Source organism: Hippopotamus amphibius, chromosome 1 (assembly GCF_030028045.1).
Source record: "Hippopotamus amphibius kiboko isolate mHipAmp2 chromosome 1, mHipAmp2.hap2, whole genome shotgun sequence".
NCBI lineage: Eukaryota > Metazoa > Chordata > Mammalia > Artiodactyla > Hippopotamidae > Hippopotamus > Hippopotamus amphibius.
The window spans coordinates 115,429,944-115,452,202 of NC_080186.1; the positions used below are offsets into that span (position 1 = coordinate 115,429,944).

At 46.3% G+C, this 22,259-nt stretch overlaps 2 protein-coding genes across 2 annotated transcripts; one reads left to right on the forward strand and one right to left on the reverse strand.

The window, feature by feature from the left end:
- Positions 1–2,742: 2,742 nt before the first annotated feature.
- LOC130832544 (late cornified envelope protein 3D-like) lies at positions 2,743–3,923 on the reverse strand. Its single transcript, XM_057700903.1, has 2 exons — positions 3,814–3,923; positions 2,743–3,281 (listed from the first exon to the last, which is right to left on the reverse strand). Exon 2 carries the CDS (start codon positions 3,258–3,260, stop codon positions 2,997–2,999), a length of 264 nt encoding a protein of 87 aa, XP_057556886.1. The 5' UTR covers positions 3,261–3,281; positions 3,814–3,923; the 3' UTR covers positions 2,743–2,996.
- Positions 3,924–11,999: 8,076 nt separating this feature from the next.
- On the forward strand, positions 12,000–12,946 carry LOC130860324 (late cornified envelope protein 3D-like). The gene is made up of 2 exons (XM_057748360.1): positions 12,000–12,037; positions 12,576–12,946. Exon 2 carries the CDS (start codon positions 12,597–12,599, stop codon positions 12,858–12,860), a length of 264 nt encoding a protein of 87 aa, XP_057604343.1. The 5' UTR covers positions 12,000–12,037; positions 12,576–12,596; the 3' UTR covers positions 12,861–12,946.
- The last annotated feature ends 9,313 nt before the right edge of the window (positions 12,947–22,259 follow it).

The window sequence follows — 22,259 nt, forward strand, 5'->3', positions numbered from 1 at the left end:
ATGTTGTCACTTGGTATCGCGTGCACCGAAGGGTGAGATGAGCATCCTGGCGCATGAGAATAGTACTTGGACAACTGACAGGAGCAGAAGGGTAGATCCTTGGTCTGTTCATGGGCAGTGAGCCTAGATGGCGATACCAAAAGGAACTCACAGAACCCAGGAGTCCTCATCAGGATGGAGAGATAATGCTGGGGCTCAGGGAGGATGGAGCTGAGGGGACCCTGGAGGGACCTGCGACAATGTTGAAGGGACAGCAGAGTGGGCTGGTTGAGCATTCACTTGGAGTCAGCTTTCCTGCATTTGAATTCTTGCTTCTCCAGTTAACAGCTGGTATCTGGGGAAAGAAAAGAGCTATAAAGTGATAGAGGCACCATAGACCAAAGATGTGAGGAGTAAATAAGAGATAGAGACGAGAACTCTCTAGAAACTGGTGACACTTTTTCAATTAAGATACATCTAAGGGCCGTTGTATTAGTACCTTAGCGACTGTGATATGTATTCTAAGAGCTCTAGAATAGTGCAGGGGAGGGAGGGATTCAGGTCAGCTGGGGTGGTTAAGGGAGATTAGTTCAGCTGTGAGTCACACTTACCGGGTGGGGCGATGGTGAGAATGACAGTGGCGAGGCCTGTGAACACCCGAGTAGCAGCGATTAACCAAAGGTTTTGGAAATTTCAATTATGTAAGCTGTTTGGTATTTTTCCGTTGCAGCTTTTATAACATTAGAGACGCATTGTTCTCTGAAACATCACACTTAAGAAGGGGACAAATCCTTTCAATCCCAATGATTATTAATTACAATGATGACAAAACATTATTGTTTTCTATAAACATTGATGGAAAGTCTGTGTCTGGTTATCCTTGTACAGGAAGGCCTGATGCATAGCCATCCCTTTTTAGGTGACCATGGGAAGAAAAGAGCACCTCTAAGAAGGTGTTTTTCCACTGGGGCTGTGGAGTGAGAGGGGCGGGGCCGGAGACCGGGAAGGGCGTGAGGATGGAAGCCTGCTGGGGCACTGGCATTGTTCCAGTGGTATTAACAGTTTGCCCCCTCTCCATTCTTGGCCGTTGGGGCTGTTGTCTTTTGATGTGGAAGCTAGCGCATACTTAATGCCCTTTTTTTTGTCACCACCAAAGCCACTATCTCAAAGCATCAATATTTTGTCCAGACTGGATGTTTTCTCTGGGTCTATTAAACCAGTGCCAGTGTCCACTCACCCTCAGAGATGAGAGGCTGGCTGAAGAGAGAGCCCCTGCTTTTCATGCAACATTGCATGTTAAACCACGAACTGTTGCCTGTAGACTCATTTGAATGTAAATTCCAGAGAGAAGAAACTTTGTCTCTGATTCTCTACCATATCCCCAGTGCCTAGAACTGAGCGCGTAATAGATGCTCAATAGGAATGAGCTGAGCGACTAAATGGGTCCAAGGCGAGGACTTGGGGTCACTCTGATGAGGTTTGGGGAATCTATTTTTCTCCACGGTTGGGCTCCATTTCAAGGATGTTGTCATATTACTTCTAGCTTCCCAAGATCTCCTTGGTATCCCATCTGGGAGCTTTCTGGGTTGACCCTGCTCCCTTTCCTCTTTACTCAGTTTTGACTCAACCATAGCTGTAATTCTGTGGGCTCTTCAGGTGGCAATTTGAGGTACGTCTGAGCCTCCAAGTCTTCTTCCACAGCCCCTGTCACGTGGCATGTTCTCATCCTCCCATTTTGTCCAGCCCACGGTATAACGTTTCAGGAGGTCGGCCCAGAGCTTCAGGGTCTGTGATCTCCCACACTCACACCCTGCGTTCCAGGTTCACAGGCTCTATCAGGCGAGACATAGCTCTTCCCTGGGAGCCAGCCTGTCAGCCACTTACGTCCAGGATTCACGTTTGGTCCTGCCCCTGGCTGAGCACTGTGGTGATTTCTAACCCAACTTTAATTGCCTTAGCTGGGGCTCCTGCTTCAAGGAATCATGTCTCATGTGTTAGACCTGGTTTATGTGTGTCTGGTGTTAATGTCCTCTGAGGCTTTTTTTGACTTCCAAATGTTAGGAGTTAATTTCCTGGTTTGATAAAATCATTTTATAGTTTAATGAACTTATAAGGTTATCTAGTCCCCCCCCCTCAGTTTCCCCCCCCAATTTCACATAATAATCGTAATTGACAGTAGCTTGAGCTCTGACTCTTGTCTGACTTTCCAGGAGTCAAACTGAGAAGCTACTCTTGGCTTACACATAGGAACATTTTTTCAGCCTCAGAAATGTCTAAGTTTCACAATTTAGGCCAAAACATGGGACTCTGCGCTGCATTTTCAGAGTCTGTGGAGCTAACTTTCCCTCCTGAGACTTACATCTCCTTCCTCCATCTTTTTGTTTCAATCTTCCTCGGCCTATTTTCTGTTTCTTTGCCTCCTGAGTCCTTGTTTCTTAATTAGGACCCAGAAACAGCTTATCAAGATAACAGAGATGTCCCTTATCACACCCTGGCAATTCCCAGATCATACCAACACCCATTCAGATTTCACGGAAAGTCAGTCTGTTCACTGAGAGGTGCAGGGCCTCAAACCAAGAGGTCTCCATTCCATCCGAAAACTCCCCACTGCCCTCCACGAGTGGAGGAGGAAATAACCTGCTCTTTTTTCCTGATCCAGAGCTAAGATTCTGCCTCCAGAATCTTGCGTGGATTGTGTTGGCCACCTGGGGACCTGGCGAGGGACAGAGTGAAATGACACATGAGCCACCTGGTAATGAGGAAGAGAAGCTTTATTTTTTCACGGGGTCAGACACAGGCTCTGCCATCAGCGGTGGGTGCAGGGGGTGGGGAACTGGGAGACCCTGGACGTCAGACAGGAAGAGCCTCTGGAGAGAGCTCCAAACCCTCCATGGGGACATCCCCTGGCTCAGGCTGGGCAGGTGAGAATGGGGTGCCCGGGAAAGGTTGCCTCAGGCTGGGGCTTTTCCTTGGCCCTTGGATTCTTGTTTCCTCTGAAATTGCATCAGCAGCCCAGGTCAGCAGCAGCCCCCAGAGCCCTGGCCACAGCCAGAGCCCCCAGACTGCAGACCACAGTCCCCGTCACAGGAGTCGGAGCTCTGGCGCCGGCATCGCCATGACCTGCGGCGCCTGTGGTGGCCCAGGCAGCAGCCGCCCTCGGAGGGCAGGGCACAGCCCGAGGAGGCTGGAGGCAAACACTGTGCAGGGCTCTTTGGGGGGCACTTGGGTGGGGGGCACTTGGGAGGGTGCTGGCACTGCTGCTGGTTCTGCTGGCAGGACATCTCGGCAGGAGGGCAGTGAGCCTGAGCAAGACAAAAGCACCTTGTCAGCTCAGAATCCACAGTTCAGTGTCTCCTCTCTCCTGGTTTCCTGATCCCTCACTTGTAAGACCAGCTGCTTCCTAAGCTGAGGCTGCAGGAGGGAGAGGGAAGCTGATGTGGAGTTACTTTGTTGATGCAAGAGGCCTCCTACATTGCTCTCCGCTCAGGACCCCATGCTGCCAATCTAACTGGGCATCCAGGTTTTTGTATCTCATAGGAAACACACAAGGGATGTACTGATACCCTTTTGAGGAAAGTATTCTGAAACGTGTGTGGACATGGATAGAAAGAGCATGGAAAGGATTGTGAGTTCCTGTAGCCTTTCCAGGTCCCAGAATCCTTGTCACATCCCAAAGGGACTCCTTCCTGGCCCTTATTCCCCCCCGGCTACTCTCTCTGCTGCCACACTTCTGGGATTTCATTCCACACCCCTCTGTTTTCCCCTCCTCTGCTATGACCTCAGGGTTCTTTTCCAGTGCCTCAGCTAGAGATCCATCCCCCGCTGAACACTCGCCGGATGCAGAGGAGGCAGGAGAAGGCTGTTCCAGGGGGGGCTGTGGGTGAGAAGCCCAGGGTAGCAGTCTTTTATCCTGTGCTGGGTGTGTGATGCATGACTTGAGCACACCGCTGTTTCCACAACCGGGAGAGGGTGAGTCTGGCACGCTCCCAGGGCTAGACCTCAAGCCTTTTTCCGGGGCACTTGCATAATGTCCAGCTAAGGAGTTTCCACCAGGAAGCATGACGACTGTCCACACACCCCCCCTGGAGCCTGCTGGGAGCCTGGCACTCTACCTTCCTTCCTGCCTTGTTTTAGCCCACCTGCCTCCGTTCAGATTCTGTCTCACATTCTTTCCTGTGAACAGGTACAGCTATGGAAGAATTCTGTTCTTGCATTCATGAACCTACTAAGGTGAGCACGCGCGCGTGCACATACACACACACACACACACACACACGGACAAATGAATAAATCATAAAACAAATTCCAAGCAATGAATATAATTAAATGTGGACCATGTTTCCAGGCTGCCCCTGTGATCATGACCTTCAGAGGTAATCCACTACTGCCCCCGAGCTCCTCACAATGAGATACGGGCAATGATGGGAACTGGTGCTGGCACCCTGTCTAGGGGAAGTGAGCCCTTCGGTTCACCTCGTGGCACCCAGGGAACAGCATGCGTTTTCATGCATGGGAGCAGAGCCAAGTGCGGTGTTGATGGACAAATAAATAAATTGACCTGAGCTGAAAAAAACATTTTTAGTGCATTCAACTAAACTCAAAACAATGTGCACATTTGAATTTATTATACTATCTAACTATAGTCAAAAATATATAATAATTGACTACAAACTTTAATAATTCGTGTATAATTTAAAGAATTTTTGCTATTATTATATCATGGGCTGATATTTTCTTACAGGGAAAAATGTTCATGGCTTATTGTTAACTGGTACAAAGCAGGTGATAAAGCAGTGCACATGGTTAATTAAGTGATATTTTGGGTGAAGTCTTTTTTGTAGAGGAAAGGTATCTTATTCTTTTGTGACCATTAAAACCCCTAGGACTGGCTTCCTGCCTTTAGATAATTTGTTTTTCTCACTTCACTCTAACAGTCACCTGCAGTAAGGCATAGGGAATCCTACGCAGTATGGAGGAAGGACTTGCCATGGAGTGGACATTTGGAGTGTTAGCTCAGGACAGGGGCGGTGGGGACAGTGGGGAAGGAATCAGGCCCTCACTGTCTCCAGAATGAGGTTTCTGACTCCCCTGAGGCCGTGCTTTTAGTTCCAGACTCCTTTCAGTTTGGCAGCCGTTTCCCTCCCCTCACTGAGAGCCCCTCAACTGGATACTGGATTCGCGAGGGGAACATACGCGTGATGAAGAGACACTATTTTTTTCACTTGGACTCCATGGTGAGGAAGACGAGGAAAAGAATAGTGGGAAATTCACTTTTATCTTCATCAGCTTTGCCAGTCGGGGAAAATCTTCCGTAATACCACAAAACTAGGGCCACGCTCCCTCCTGGTGTACCAGGGACGTCTTAGTTTACAACGTGTGGCGCAACGTAATTGCTCCGTCGTGTCTCCGTCTGGATGATGGTACAGAGAGACGTGATCAGCCTGGTGGAAGTGGTGCTATCATCACACTTGGGGCCCCTTGGAAGGTCCGGCCTGACGTTGGGGGGGGACCGGAAGAGGGATATCACCCACGGTCTTTCCTCCCGCAGACCTGACCCTGGTGTTGCCAGCCCTCCTTCCTCCTGAATGTCTTCTCACTTAGTCATTCATCCCCAGATTCCTACATCCAGCAAACGTTCAGGGAGCGTCAGCGGTGGGTCAGGCACCGGGCTCAGGGCTGGTGGTACAGCCACGAAGGAGACCTGGCCTGCCCTCACAGGGCTGCCAGTCTAGCAGAGAGGAGAAACCCACAGGTGAATGACCACGGTGCTGTACATTAAAAGGGAGACTGCAGGTGCCATGGAGGGCATAAGGATAAGGCCTAAACCAGTCTCTGCAAAATGTGAATAGTTTCCCTCTTTGACTTGTGGTTCAATAGAAGCAAGTACAAAGGCTCTTTTTGGTCCCAATGGGTACTATTTCGAGTCATTAGCCAACAACAGCTGAAAGTAATATTAATCGCAATGGTTTGGTAAGGTCCCAAGTTTCTGGGTGGCTCTCGGTGGGGAGATGTCTCCGTCCTCCCTAAAATGCAAGTGGACTTCTGTCTGGCTTCCTCTGGGCCCATCCCTGGTTCCTTGTTTTATAGGCCCCTGGCTGAGTCCTGGAGTTGCTGCTCTCTGATTTTATATTCACCTTAGGGAGGAAACCCCTCTTCACAGGTCCTTACATTTCTCTCACAGAAGCTGCCCCACAGGCCTGCAGACTGAGCAGATGTCCTTGATGATGGAAGAAGAGGCTGTGAGGCCATGAGGGCAGCCCTATGAGGGCCAGTGCTGGGAGCAGCCCATCCTCGGGAGCCTGGCACCCCACAGTGTGGAGCTGTCAGAGGCAGTGCAGTTTATTTCTGATGCATCTTCCTTAAAATGCAGTCAGAGGAGTTAAATCTCAATTCATCAATAAGTAATTCATCATCTTATATAAGAAATGAAGCAAAGATAAACTTCTCCCCTGCCTCAGGGATGGGACCAGGAGATGACAGGACTGTGGGAAGCCACCTTCCATGTCAAGTGGCTCAGCCTCTTTTAGGGAAAAGGGGCCAAGGGAGTGTGAAAATACTACCCAGTCTTCTAATGTGAGGATATTTCTTCCTGGCCTCTCACCCACATACCAATTTTCCTCTAGCATTTATGGCATGTAAAATACCTCCTCATATGGAGCTACTGAAAACATTCCACATGGATTAAGGCTCTAACATGGCATTGGTTTGTGATTTTTCTTTGTATTATAATTTTTTTGGTTTTATTTTTTGATCTTTTTTAACTTAACTTCTACTTTATATTGGAATATAGTCTATTTTCAATGTTGTGTTAGTTTTAGGTGTACAGCAAAGTGATTCAGTTATACATATACATATGTCCATTCTTTTTCAGATTCTTTTCCCATATACATTATTACAGAATATTCAAGCCCCAACCCTAAAACCATAGCATCTAAACATTGTTAACTTCTAAAGAGAGCCCTGGAAGTGTCCCAGATCTCCTTTATGTATATTGAGAAACTACAGAAAAAGCTCTTCTATTAGCACCATTGTATGAAAGTAGAAAGCCAGGAATTTTATGAAAAATGCAGAACAGAGGATGATTTTCTTAGCAGACTAGTGGGGAGGGTGAACAGTGAGGTTTGAGCTGAATCAGAACAGGACAAGCTAGGTGTACTGTGTGGTGATGAAAGCTGTCAGACTGGCCTCTGTGGCATATGACATATCTCCTTGGAGATTCTAAGAAATTGTGTGGAGACGCCTTGTGACTGGTTATGTGGTCATTTCCATTGACTGTGATTTGGGCAGATGTATATAGGGCAATCTCATCTTGTACTCACAGCCTGAAAAAAACAGCTTATATTTAGGTTACATATTACATGAGATACTCATAATTTGTAAAATTATGCCTTTTTGTTTTGGTAAATGTAAAAAAAAAAAAAAAATCCAGACAGGCCAGCAGTTCTAAGAAGAGTCTTGAAATAATTGAGACACTATTGCATTCACATCAGACTAAAGGGAAAAGAAAAACATATTTTCATCTCAATAGATGCAGAGAAAGCATTTGAAAAAATCCAACATCAATCTGTAATAAAAACTCTCAGAAGACAAGGAATAGCAGGGAACATTCTCGACCTTACAAAGAGCATCTACAAAAAAAACCCCATGATAATATCATACTTGATAGAATGAGTGCTTTGCTCCTATGATCAGGAGCAAGGCAAGGGTAGATCTATGGAAAAGAACATAGGGTCCAAAAATAGACCCAGAATACAGAATTATTTTATTTTATTTTATTTTTTCTGAAGCAAGATTCATTTACTAAGGAGACTGTCATGTGTACAAGTAAGCATTCAGCTAGAGTGGCTCTATATTTTTATCTTTTTTTAATTTAAATTTTTAATATTTTATTTAAAAAAAATTTTTATTGGTGTATAGTTAATTTACATGTTGTGTTAGTTTCAGGTGTACAACAGTGAATCAGTTACACATATACATATATCCACTCTTTTTTTAGATTCTTTTCCCATATAGGCCATTACAGAGTATTGAGTAGAGTTCCCTGCTCTATACGCTAGGTCCTTATTAGTTCTCTATTTTATTTATAGTAGTGTGTATATGTTCTTTCCAACCTCCCAATTTATCCCTCGCCCTGCATTACTGCCTGGTGACCATAAGTTTGTTTTCTATAATTGTCACTCTGTTTACAAAGGCAATTGAATGGAGGAAGGACAGTCATTTCAACAAATGACACTGAAACACTAAGACGTCTCTATGTTAAAAAAAAAAATGAATTGTACCTCATGTTGTACACAAAAATCAATGCAACATGGATATTAGACCAAAATGTAAAACATAAAACTATAAAACTTCCAGGGCAAAATGTAAGAGACAATCTCTGTGACTTCCGGAGAAAGAAAGCCTTGATAAATTGGACTTCATCAAAATTAAAACTTCTGCTTTCCAAAAAGACACTGTTAAGAAAATTCAAAGACTTGGGGAAAATAATTGCAAAATGTGTATCTTATGGATTTATGTTCAGAAAATATTAAAAAATACTAAAAGAAAACAGATAACCTGATTTAAAAATGGGCAAAATGTTTGAACAGACTTTTCAACAAAGAAAATATATGGATGGCAAATAAGTGCATGGAAGAACACTGAACATCATTAATCACTAAGAAAATGCAAATTAAAAACAGAATGAGATACCACTCTACACACATTAGAATGATTAAAATTAAAAAAAAAAAACTGACAATACCAAGTACTATGAAGGATGTGGAGCAATTAGAACTCTTAGTCATTGTTGGTGAAAATGCAAAATCATACAACCGATTTGGAAAACAGTTTGCCAGTTTCTGGTAAAAAAGAAAGGTACACTCACCACTTGGTCCAGAAGCCCTATTCTTCAGTATTTGGCCAAAAGAAATTTATGTTCAGAGAAAAACCTGTAAGTCAATGTTTACAGTGGCTTTATCCATAATTGCCCTGAATTGGAAATAAACCAAGTGTCCTTCAACTGGTGAATGGATAAAAATCTGATACATCCATGCAATGGAATGCTACTTAGCAACAAAAAAGGAATGAACTACTAATACATGAAACAACGGGAATGGATTTCAAATGCATTATTCTATGTGAAAGAAGTCAGGCTTTCTATGTTACATACTATATGATTCCAATCATATGACGTTCTGCAAAAGGTAAAATTATAAAGACTGAAAAAATAGATCTGTGGTTACCAAGATCTGGTATGGGGAAGGAATATACTGGGGTGATGGACTTGCTGCATATCTTAATGAGGTGGCAGTTACATGATAGTATCTGTTATTCAAAGCTCATGGAATTGTATATGTCAATGGGTGACTTTTTTTCTGTATGTAAAATAAACCTCAAGAAATCTGACTTAATAATAGAAAAAAATTTTAAAATAATACTTTTCAGGAATACACACAAATGTGACAAAAATATATAAAAAGGGAAGAAAGAATGATAAGTTCAAATTCAGGATTGTGGTTACATCAGTTGGCAGGGACATGGGATGCCAGAGAACTAAGTAGGTCCATGTAACTTACTATAAAGTTATCATTTCACTTGGGTGGTGGATTTTTGTGTGTTTTTTATTTAAATGATTGATAGACAGGTGATCAGATACATTGATTAAGAGGGGCACGCATGGACCAATAATGAGCACTTATTAAAAATCAAGGAATATTGTTAGTTCCACTCTACACCTGATCGCTGATAATAAAAGAAACCTAAATGACATAAACTCCAGGGATAAACATCTTCCCAGCACACCACTTTTGGGCTTACTCATCTTGTCTTTCCCGTTTTACAAAATCAGTCATAAATTGCTGAGGAGAAGGGTTGCTCCTTGTTCATTTGTCTCCTCATTTATTACTAATGTGCCCGGCTCAGAAGGCTCACCTTGGAGCTGGACCTCAGATAAAGCGTTTCCTGCTCCAGAGCTCACATACGTGTTACTAGGTTGTAAGATCCTCATTTTAGGCCAACCAGGTAAGTTTCTTCTCCATGTGCTATCCCAAGTTCCTCAGGATGTCAGGGCTGCTAAGACATCCCCAGAGTGAAGCATATTTGGGGTCACCACATGCTCTGGGCTGTGGGTTCAAGTATCTTCCTCTGTCCTCTCAGGCTCATTGTAGTCTCTGTTCTGAGAAGCAGAGGGCAGGCTGTGAGGCAGGGGAGTTTCCAGGAAGGAGGTGTGAGATTAAGGAGCGCCATCACAAGGAGGAAGAGAATGGGCACATCTGGAGACAGGAACTAAGACAGGGGCTCAGGGACAGGACAGGGAAGAAGCCAGCTGCCATTCAGCTTGTGATGCATGAGGACAAGACAGCATTTCTGTTGGCAGGTTCTGCAATGGTTTGAGCCACACTGACTGGGGACATGTGTTACACCCAAAGTGTAGCCCCACAGAAACTGGGAATCACACATCACTGGGTTGAAACACAGCCTCTGCACTTGTTTCTGGAAAAGCACATTGCATGGAAAAATAATTAGTTCCCTTCTGCAGCTGGGCTTGAACCCTGAGACTAAGTCAGTTTTCCCTTCCACCCGGAACACACAGGGCTCAGTCATCACAAGTGTAAACATTTGTTCATCCTAACTGGGATATCTGGGTGAAAATACACCATCAGGCACCCGTGTCCAGGACCATTCATGTTCCCACACGTATCCTGAAAGAACTTTAGGAATCACTGACTCAAAAGGAGTAAATTGTACATTGAAGAGAAAAAGGAAACTGTAGCCTTTACTATCAGTTTTGTGTCTAAAAACGGGTAACTAGTCCTTTAGGCTTATAAGAAATTGGAGTGTAATGTCTTATATTTGCTATAATGAAGTTTTATTTAATTCTATTTAATTAAAGTATGTGAACACTGAAGTTCCAATGATAAATTTATTTTTTGGTAAGTGTAATATAATATATTTTACCATATTTGAGATAACATTTGGTGAGGAATAGATCTGTAATAGCACCAGTAAATTCAATGGGAAAATAGCATTCAGTTTACGTGAAGCTTAGCCATTGTAACGTCTATGCTATCAAACAAGGCTCATATGCCACTTCCACCATTGTCAGCCTCAAAATCTCCAACCATTGTTGCAAAATGGTTCATTATCATCATTTGCACAATTTTACCTTAGTTCTTCCAACACACGAACAATTTCCTTCTATCAACTTCTACAGTGTTAGAATCAATAGTGCATATCCCACCATCAGGCAGATGGGGACACAACGGAGCCTCAGTGAAGAAGTAGATCTCCTCCCCATCCTCCACCTCCTCCTCCTCCTTCTTCATAATATCAGTTGTGAATCTTGTCGCGTCCAGAATTGTAGGTCCCTTCTCACTCTGGCTCCTCTACTGCTGCTCATGCTACTGCATGAGACAATGAGGTCCTCTTAGGAAACCTTCTGTCTTAGACAAGTACTGGCTCCCAACCTCCAGCCATTACCCCACACATCACACTCCCCCAAGACAATGACCTTGACCAGCTGTCACCCCCAGAGAACATTGAAGTCTCCATTACCCTTTGGGACTTGCAATGAAATGGGGGACTGACCTCCACAAGCTAAAATCTTAGGCTGGAGGTCTTTGTAAACACTTCTGTGATAGCACTTATCAGATCAGTATATTTACTTGTCTAAGTGATGGTCCGTTTAACCTGTGAGGTAATCAGGGAAGAAACCTGTCACACATCTCTCTATATTATTCTTGTCAAATTAAGTAAAATGGACAGAGCTTGTGTCAAGGTATGGAAATGAATGAATGAATAAAGAAACACACAACAGCAGGTCCAGAGCTGATCTGAGTAGGAAGTAATTTGGCAGTTACAGGGACATCCTTAGTGGAATTTTAGGCTCATGCCCAGGAAGACACAAGAGGCAGGTAAGTAGGAAGCATGTGGTGTTGTCACCCTCCCCCTGGTTGTGAAAGCAGCAGGATGCTTGGGCCATGCATCACACACACAGCACAGGATAAAAGGGCTCCTGCCCTGGGCTCCTCATCCACAGCATCCTCAGCAACAGCCTTCTCCCACCTCCCCTGCATTGGTGAGTGTCTGGAAGAGGGCAGAGCCCCAGCTGGGAGTGTTGGGGAGACAAGCTCAGGGCTGGTGGGGAAGGAGGAAGCAGTGGTGTCTGTGGAGGCAGCAAGAAGAGGGCTTTGGAGGGCAGCTGGGGACAGGGCAGGGGACAGTGAGCAAGGAACCTGTGTGGGGTGCATCAGGGTCTGTGACGCACCAGAGCCCTGGCTCTCAGCATCCCCTCCACTCTTCCTCCTGAAACACACACGCACGCCCAGAGACATTTTCCAGGAGTCAGGACCCAGTGGGGTGTGTTTGCCTCCGTGTTTCTAGGCAGACAGACTTGGAGCCCAGTAAGAAGATAACAGCATTGTTTTGGAAAGGAGGATGAAGTGAGGGAACTGTTTTGCCAGGTCAATTGAACTTGACATCTGATTCTATTTTCCTCCTGAACATCACAGCCCAGGTGGCAGCTGGTATTGGGAGCACAGGCCCTGATAAAACCGATCATAGAGGAGACACTGACCTGGAGCTTCCGCACTGACCTTTTCCTTTCATCTACCCAGGCTTACCGCCCTCCTGCCGAGATGTCCTGCCAGCAGAACCAGCAGCAGTGCCAGCACCCTCCCAAGTGCCCCCCACCCAAGTGCCCCCCAAAGAGCCCTGCACAGTGTTTGCCTCCAGCCTCCTCGGGCTGTGCCCTGCCCTCCGAGGGCGGCTGCTGCCTGGGCCACCACAGGCGCCGCAGGTCGTGGCGATGCCGGCGCCAGAGCTCCGACTCCTGTGACGGGGACCATGGTCTGCAGTCCGGGGGCTCTGGCTGTGGCCAGGGCTCTGGGGGCTGCTGCTGAGGAGCCCACGGGTTCCTCTGCTCTGTGCTTCACAGTGTTCTCCCTGGGTCTGACCATTTAGAGAAATAAAGCCTCTTCTCACACCACCTGCCTCTCGCCTGTCCATTGTCTGCTCCACCCAAGCCGCCCAGGGGGCCCCTCCCTCAGCCCCTGAAGTGCCTGGCCTGCCAGCAGCAGGGAATGATGCTGGCGTGGGACTGGCACATGAATGGGTCTGCTTTCTTCTCACATGGGGGGTGGCCCTGTGGGAGCTTTGAGGGTGGGAGGGTGGGAGAAAGGGAGGTGTCGAGAGTGCTTGCTGAGAATGCTGTCAGCAGAAGGCCACATGTAACGTGGCCGGGAGGGACCATCTGTCCTGGGAATCCCCATCTCTGCTGAGGCTGGTGTGAAGGATCAGACCTTGAGGAGAATGAGACCAAAGAGGATGGAGGGGGTGGAGGAAGAAAGGAAGACCTGGTGGAAGAAGAGCAAGTTATTCTGAAAACAATGGACTTGAGACAGAGGTGAGCTGGAACATCAGTGAATTCTGAAGAAACCCGACATGAGGGTTTTCCCTGAGAGATTGCATGCGGCATTCAGCAAATGAGAGGCTCTGGGCTTTGAGAAAACTGAGAAAAAAGAACACCTGAGAAGTGCCTCAGAGTGTTACAGGTTGGTTAGATCTGAGATAGAGTGGAACTCATTTTCATTACTTTTTGGCTATTGAGTGCTATTCTTCAAATTCGACAAAAATAAAGAGACATAGTCGTGTTACAGGGACATTCACTTGGCTGGAGGTGATGCTGGCTGTCAGCTGGATGCTCTTTTCCTGGCCTCTCTTGCATGATGTTCTCAGGGTGAGACTCCTCACGTGGTACCTGGCTCCCTGCTCCCCACTCCCAGAGACAGCATCCCAGGAGGACCAGGTAGAATCTGCATGACCTTTAATGGTCCAGCCTCAGAAGTCACACAGCATCACTTCTACCATATTCTATGGGTTAGAGCTGTCACAAGCCTGCCTTAGATTCAAGAGGAGGGAATGTAGACCTCATTTTTCAATGAGAAGAGAGTTAAAGACTTTTGAGCTATGTTTTAAAACCATCTCAGTGGGCATATTCACCACTATCCTCACTTCTTTCCAGCTCACACTACTTATTCCTGAAGCCTCAGGATAAATTCTGAAAAGGCTCAAATATTTGCCATGATTACAAAATATTTAAACTTTGAAGCGAATGGCTGTTCCTACAGACTTTGTGTAATGAGAATGTTCAGAATCACTATTGCAACAATAATGTCCTATCAAAGACATCAAATTTTTTTTACATATGTCATATGAAATCATCACTTCATTCTACAAAATTAAAAGAAAACACAGTAGAAAAATATTATGCAGCTAATATATATCTATCAAAACACTGGTGAAATGAAATCAGTCGTCACTATTCTCAATCATGTCATTATTACTTCCATTAATTATCACTTAAATCTGATCTCCTGCTTCCCTCAAAGCTCTCTGGCCAACATGACAGGAGCATCCCCATCTCTGAACCATTCTTATAACTTTCTGATCAATAGCACAGTCAAACAAACAACGTCCTTAGATGTGCATGTCTTGTCACCTCAGTTGATCTCTGGCTCTGCTTTTAATTCTAACATCTCTGGTTTGTTCTGCCTTCATTATTTGTCTTTTTTTTTTCCCCTTAGGTGCCTTTGGCTTTACCTTGCTAAAGTTGGGGATGGGAGTGGCTGAATCCAAAGCCCGTGTTCTTAGCTAACACACTGTTCTGCCTCCCAGTATCTTAGTTTGCTTCCCTTTCAGACCCAAATTCCCTCCGATGACAATATTATTTTCTCCTTCTTTCCAGAAACCTCCTGCCCGGGACTCCTGGCTCTTGGGTCCCATGAGTTCCTCTTAATCATCTTAACTGGGTTACCACAGGGCAACATCTTGGCTCCTGCCCTACACCCAAAAGCCATTTTGAAGGCCGAGGACCTCACCCACCTCCCACAAGCGTTAACAGTGACAACGTCTGGACGGCTCACTCCTGTCAAACGGGAACTGACATCCAGAGGTTATGACCTAAGGTCCATGGACTTCCCACACACTTACAGCAGACACCAGTCCAGTTAATGATAATTTCATCACTTGTCAGTCTACACCATGTCTGTTACACAGTAAGCTTTTCAAGGCTGGGAACCCTGTCTGACACACCTCTGAATTCTCTGTGTTCAACACATTTCTGAGAGGTGCACTCAAAGCATGTTCTTTGAATGAGTGGAGAATTATAAACACCTAGCCTTCAAAAGTCCTGAGGGTCAAGGCCAGACATTTGAGCAACTTAGGGACTACCCGACTCCCTTCTATCAGAAACACGTCTGGGCATATACTGAGCGAATGTTGAAGGCCTGGAGCTGGAGCGTTTGAGGATCTGCTACTCAGATTACAACCCTTTACTGTCACCACTCTCCATGTCCGAACCCCCTTCTTCCTGACTATAAGTCAAAGGAAGAAGAGGGAACATTTGGGGTTTGATCAACAATCATCTTGATCCTGGCATCTCTGCCCAAGGCCCTTTCTGTTTCCCTGCTGTCTTTAGGTGACCTACACTGTGGGCTGAGGGTCATAGGGTCAGGATCAGCAAAAAGTTGGTGAAAAGCAAAAGGACAGGATATGTATATATATATTTGATGCTAAGCATGGTTTACTTATTTCCCCCAATATCACCAAACGGAGATGTCCTGCCAAGAAAAACCAACAGCAGTGTCATCTGCCTCCCAATGTCTAACCCCCAAGTATCTTTTACGTGGTTTGCCTCTGTCTCATTCTACTGTGGGAGCTCTGGGGGGAGCTGCAGCCCTGAGCCACCACGAGGACCACAGATCCTACTGACACCACCACCAGAGCGTTCTAGAAGCCCCGGTTGCTAGCACAGCTCTGCGAGCCACTCTTGTCCTGGGTCACGAGGACCACAGAGCATCAGGGTTGGAGGAGCCGAGGGGCCAAGGACCTGCCCAGTCTGGCGCTTCTCCTCCTCTTTTCCTCCCTGCCATGCCCAAGGCTGAGCTCCCAGGGCACCGCTCTGAAGGACCTCAGCTGGCCCATGAAGTTCATTCTGGTAGCTTTCCAGAGCTCTGCGCCACTCCCAACTCGTGCCCCTGTCTTTGACCTCGTGGAATTATAAAGATTCTCCAGCTGAGCACCATCTAACTGTGGGTGACATTTGTACCACTCCGCTCTCACCCTCCCCTTTCCAGGCAACCCAGGGGTTTTCCTTTCTCCTTGCTTCCCAGAGAACAGCTCCATGCTGCATGTGACAGTGACCACAGAATGGAGCAGAGGGAGGAAGGAGGTCTTCCTCCACCCCAAGGGAGATTTCTGGAAACTGAGTCAGGTGAAAAGTCAGGAACTGTCAGGGAAAGAGGCCTCCTGTACTGAGCAAGATTCTGCAGTCTTTTTTATCTCTCAGTTCTTTCTCTTTTGAGCAATGTTCCTCCCCCGTTCACTTAAGCTCTCCGTTCTGCATTTTCCTCCCAGCTCACACTCTCAGAACCCCTCATTTGGTCAGCTTTCCCATTCCACTTCTCCCCTGTGCCCCAATTTCAAATTCTTCACCTTTTATACTCTACAGCCTCTACTCTCTCGTCCTTCATCTGATGGCTGGTTTAATATTCTTCTCTTCCATCCTAGTTGGTCTTGCTCTTCTTTGGCCACTTTCCTATTCCCTTTCCCTCTCAGCCCTGCCATTCAGCTGGGGAGCCTCACAGCTGTGAGCAGACAGAGGATTCCAACATCACTGACACCTCCCCTCTTTTACGCAGGAAAACTCAAGACTTTTACTAACTTGTCCCCACCAAGACCCCTCCCTAGCCCCACCTTCATCCTAATACACAACCCCCCAAGGGCTCCTGTGAGGTGAGGGGAGTATGAGATGCTCTGTTTTGTTTCCGAGACAGGCTTCTCTATCAAATGTTGGGCAGCCTGGGGTGGCACCAATACACGGACGTGTTAGACAAAGGTTGCAGTGTGAAAGAAAAGCTTTATTTTTTCACAGGGACATAAAGAAGGAGAGGGAAAGCATCGAGCTCCTGGAGACCAGCACGATGAACTCTCTGGGGAAGCACTCAGAAATCTCCAAGGAATATCTCGGCCGGAGAGAAGGGGTCAGGAACAAGGTGCACCAGCTGGGGTTGGTTCCAGTCATGTTAGAACCAAATGTTCTTACTTCATCTTATGACCCAGGTCAGCAGCAGCCCCCGGAGCCCTGGCCACAGCCAGAGCCCCCCAACTGCAGACCACGGTCACCACCGCAGGGGCTGGAGCACTGGTTCCGGCATCGCCAGGACCTGCGGCGCCTGTGGTGGCCCAGGCAGCAGCCGCCCTCGGAGGGCAGGGCACAGCCCGAGGAGGCCAGAGGCAAACACTGTGCTGGGCTCTTTGGGGGGCATTTGGGTGGGGGGCACTTGGGAGGGTGCTGGCACTGCTGCTGGTTCTGCTGGCAGGACATCTCGGCCGGGGGCCAGTGAGCCCGGGCAAAACAAAAACAAAACAAAGTCTGTGTCAATGCAGAGGCTTCAGGCCAATGTTTCCTCATTTAATTGTAGATCCTTTTCCCCTAAGGAGCCAAGATCAGGAGAAGAAAAATGGAAACTGATTTGGAGTTAAATGGGCCCTATGAGAGGTCTCTGCTTCATCTCGCTCCCGGCAGGAAAGAAAGCTGACAGACTTTCAGGTCCGTCTCCAGAGACAGTGCCTGCAACGTACAGTGGGCCTGTCACCCAGACTCTGTGTGAAAGGCGTCCCTAGTAAGTAGGCAGTGCACACAACACACAACTGTCCCAGGACTCTCCAGGGCTTCTGGTTTCTCCAGACACAGGCGAGGAGCATGGGAATCCCTGAGGATGTGAGGAGGAAAGGGATGCAGGTCTGAGAAGATGAAGGAGAGATGCTGAGGTCTGCTGCACCGCCGAACTCCTGATGTGGCTTGTGGACTCTCCTTCCTCACAATCCCGCCCTTCCCCGCCCCTGCTGCTCACTGTGGGCTCCTTGCTGCCACCTGCATCCTGTCTTCCTACTGCCCTCTCCTGGTTGAAGCGCAGGCATATCTGCTCGACCCCTTCAGCTCAGGCTTTCTGCCCAGCTGGACACTCACCTGAGTCTGTGGAAGCAGGAGAGGCTCTTCCTGGGGCAACTGTGGACCCAGGAACCCAGGACCTGAGCCCTTTTATGCTGACCTTTCTGATGCACAGCCCAGCTATGTGTCCTCGTGCTCAGCACAAGGTGACCAGACCATGTCTTCCCAGGACCAGGCTGTCAGTATTTTCCTAGGCACAGATTTTGAGGAAGGACAGAAAGGAACCAGGAAATCTCAATGATGATCCAGTTACACACAGCTCAGGCCCGCTGGCTGCCCTTCCACTTTTATTTTTTCATTCAGCTCACATACCCTGCACTCAGGATCTATCCTTGGTGGGCACTGGTAATATGGAGACACATAGAACTGCCCTTGACTAGCTCAGAGCCTCTCAGAAACACAGATGGACAGCTGAGCGACTAAGTAGATCCTATGTGCCAAGTGATGTAGCAAACGTGTGCAAAGTCGTCAGCCCCGGGGCCATTTTGGATGTCAGTCTCCCACTGCTCTGTAGATTCCCTCACGGGGATGAAGTGCACAGCTTCTGTGTTATGGGTGTTGATTAAGCTGAGCTTACTGGGTCTTGGAAATGGGTGGGTAAAGAGTGGAAGAATGGAGCTGGGACCATGACTTGAGAGACAGAGCTCTTGAGAGAACCTTCTGGCATCTGGAATGTAGCATGGGGTGCTGGCTGGGAGGGGAATGGAGCTGAAGTAGGTCTTGGTGGAGGAGAGGGATGATGTCAAAATGTGACCTCCATCTGCAGGGCTAACAGAAATCCCAATGAATGGAAAACAAGGGGCATCTGTTTGTGGCTGTCTATGGGATGCATGAGGTCATATCTAATTCTATATATTTTATTGAAAATTGATGAAGATTTTTGTTAAATATGTTGATAATGATGAGGTTGATGGGGTTTTATGCATTTCACTTACCAAATACCTGTGCTTGAGGTTTTATATATGGTGAATTCATGTAAACTGACCATTATTTTCCATTTGGTTTCAGTTATAATATTAGTGAAAATTCATTGTTGAATTCTTCTGTAGTGTTATAATACAATGTTACAACCTGCAAAGAAGAACCACTGTCATGAATTTTAAAATTATTTGTTATACTACATGTTTTCAAAGAAAATAATCACAATTATGATGGTATTAAGTCTTTAATAATCACAAATTTAAATTACATTGTAATTTTAAGCAAAACTTTGCTTTGATCAGAGTATACCATAGACTGCAGGATCAGATACTTGTCCTTTGACACAAAACACATAGTAAGAGGATGTGAGTTCCTTCTTTTCCTCTGCCTATCACTCCACTTTGAACAATTGGAATCCATGAGTTTTTTTGGTTTGTTTTTAAGAATTCTGTAGAATTCTGCACTCCCACAGCCAGCCCCTCCACCCTCCCGGGGAGAAACTATAATAAAAAAAGACAATCACAAAAGATGAAAATGGGTCCTTGTGAAATGCCAGGCGAGGTGGTGTGACGGAGGAGAGAAGACAGTGGAAGAAAACATAGCTCTATTCCTGCCACCTCTTCAACTTTGGGGGTATGAGAAAGTGACAGATGGGGGTCATCCTGAGAGAACAGGTGCCGTCAGGGAAGCTTGGGCCTTCTGCCAACTCCATCCTTGTCCCTGTCTTACTTCTCACAAGCCTGAGATTTGGCCCGAGCCATCATCTGCATTCTGTTCTAGAATTCATTCTCATTCATTCCCATATTACTTTATTTAAAAATCGCTTATTGGGCATTGGCTAGACACAGGATCCAGGACGCAGCAGAGAAGGAGAGAGTCACAATCTCTGTCTTCAGAGAGCTTAGAAACTAGCAAGCAGGACAAGCATCAAATACAACAGTGATGAATTCCCAGAGGGGATACTCAGCACTTTTGTGAGACAGGAGGGCTAACCTCGTCTGGAGCTCAGATAACTCCAGGAATAGATACTTTCTTTTCTCATCACCCTTGGTTTTCAGGAAGATGCACAGGCCATTTTTCTTTTTTTTTTTTTTTTTTTTTTTTTTGGCACACGGGCTTAGTTGCTCCGTGGCATGTGGGATCTTCCTGGAGCTGGCATCGAACCCGTGACCTCTGCATTGTCAGGTGGATTCTTAACCACTGCGCCACCTAGGAAGCCCTGCACAGGCCATTTTTGCTACAAACGTAGGCAATCCTGGGTCCTTACCAGGCAAGAATCAGGGCGTGACACAAATTGATCAAGAGCCAAAGAATTAAAACGACTCAGAGGCACTTGGGGAAGTTGTTCTTGTGAAATGATAATGACTTGCCAGGTCACTTCATTAAACATAGTCCTTGATTCCCTATGTTGATGTTTTTATGCCAGTTGCCTCCCATCTTTTCATTCTGGAGGAGACTAGGCATAATCCCCACTTTTCGAGCCCATCCTTTTGATCATCAGAGTCAGGTATTAACAGACAGGCTGATGTCCTGTGCTGACAGAAGAGTGACTCATCAACCAGCCACTTCTCCCAGGGGATGATGGTTCATTCTTATTGGTCCTGACTCTCTGGGGTTCTGGAAACATAGCAAAGACCAAACCTGGTTTAGCTGATTGAACCTTTGGACGAGCTCATCATCTGGGTATGCTGACTGGTATATAATAGGAAAGTGCAATGCAGCATTGCAGATGTTTTTTTAAATGTTCCTTCCAGCCACTGGGTTGTCTTTATTAAATGTAACATTGAATTAGAGACAAAGAGCAAGCATTGCAGACCTAAATTCTGGAATTATATTTTAATCGAGATGCATCAGTGACAAAAGAATCAACCAACCAAGAAATGCACATACAAACACACATGAACCACTTTTTCTGTAATCAATCAATCCCTTCCTAGTTCAAATCTTCCTCATCGCCAAGGTCATCTGTATCCTACGAAATGCAGCTAAACCATTTACCGTGAAGGTAGGTGCCATGAGGGAGGCTGGAAAGGCTGCCTTGGCTTCCAATTTGAGGGTGCTTTTTCCCTGGGTTCTCCTCTGGGTCTTTATTGACCCCCATTAGTATCTAAATACTGGCCCATTTCTACTGAAAAATTTGCTGGTTGAATCAAGCTCTAACAGGGTTTTGAAGCCATGTGCACTGTTTTACAAGGATTATGGCTAGATCTCCACAGGTGGAAACAACAGCAGCCAAAGAGCCTCTCCCTCTAAAGACAAAGATGCAGATACAGCCTCATGCCCCCCCCCCCCCCACCCCACCACCACGCGGTGGCAGGACTTTCCCTGACACCAGTACTGCCCCTGTCCGCTACCCGCATTCCATCCTATATAAAGGGGTGATTAGGAATGGAAAAAAATTGTCATATAGTGGGTCATCACCTTGAGAGGAAGGTCTGTGGCACTGGGGAGAGGAGCAGTGTGCTCGCCCTATACAGCAATGTGAAAGGGGTCTAAGAGGACCACTGGTAGAGGTTGGGATGTCCGCCAGAAAGGGAGACAAGCATGTCACTCCTTGCTTAGGCTAGGATATTGTATCTGTTGTCTGCACCTCTCGTGAGAGGGGAAAAAGATTAGGCAGTTCAAAGAAAACTGGCAACATGAGGCCAGCCTACCTACATACTTACTATCTGATGGAGCGATCAGACACCAGGGAAGCTCAGCTGGGCTTGAACCTCCTCTGCACAGGAGGGTTGTCTAAGGTCAAGGGATGCCTGCAACAACGGCTAATATTGATGAAGTCAAAGCAGACTCTCTGCCACCATGCTGTTGAGAGATCTCTGCAGGTCAAAGATCTCCTTCAAGAAAGTCAACAATAGTGGGGGCTGTTCGACAGCAAGACCAGTTAACAGGGGATGTTTCTCTCTCTCCCTACTCCCTTAACCCCTGTCTGCCCATAAATTTACAGGGAAGAGAGAATCCTACCCAGATGTCGCAGGTGGGGGGCAGCAAAATATGACTAGCTGTAATGCAGGGGAGGATTTGAGATTAAAGTTTAAATTCAATTAAGTTGAACTAAGTTGAACTTTTAAAAAAAATCAAATATGCACTTAAAAGCGAATGGAAAAGCATGACATGCACCTCAGATATCTTCCAGTGACTGGAAAAGGTGATTCATCTTAGCACAGGAGGAGGCAGTGTTTGGGAAAAAGTAAAAATATTTCTTATTTGTAGGCACTGAGCTCAGAGTGTTCATTTTTGTACCAAAGGCATTTCCTGGGTCCTCCTCTACATCCACATCAAAAGATAGAAGCTACAATACTTAAGGCCATGTCTCCCAAACAGTAACTGCTGGAATTAGTTTTGTGCACTCAATATGTGTGTGTGT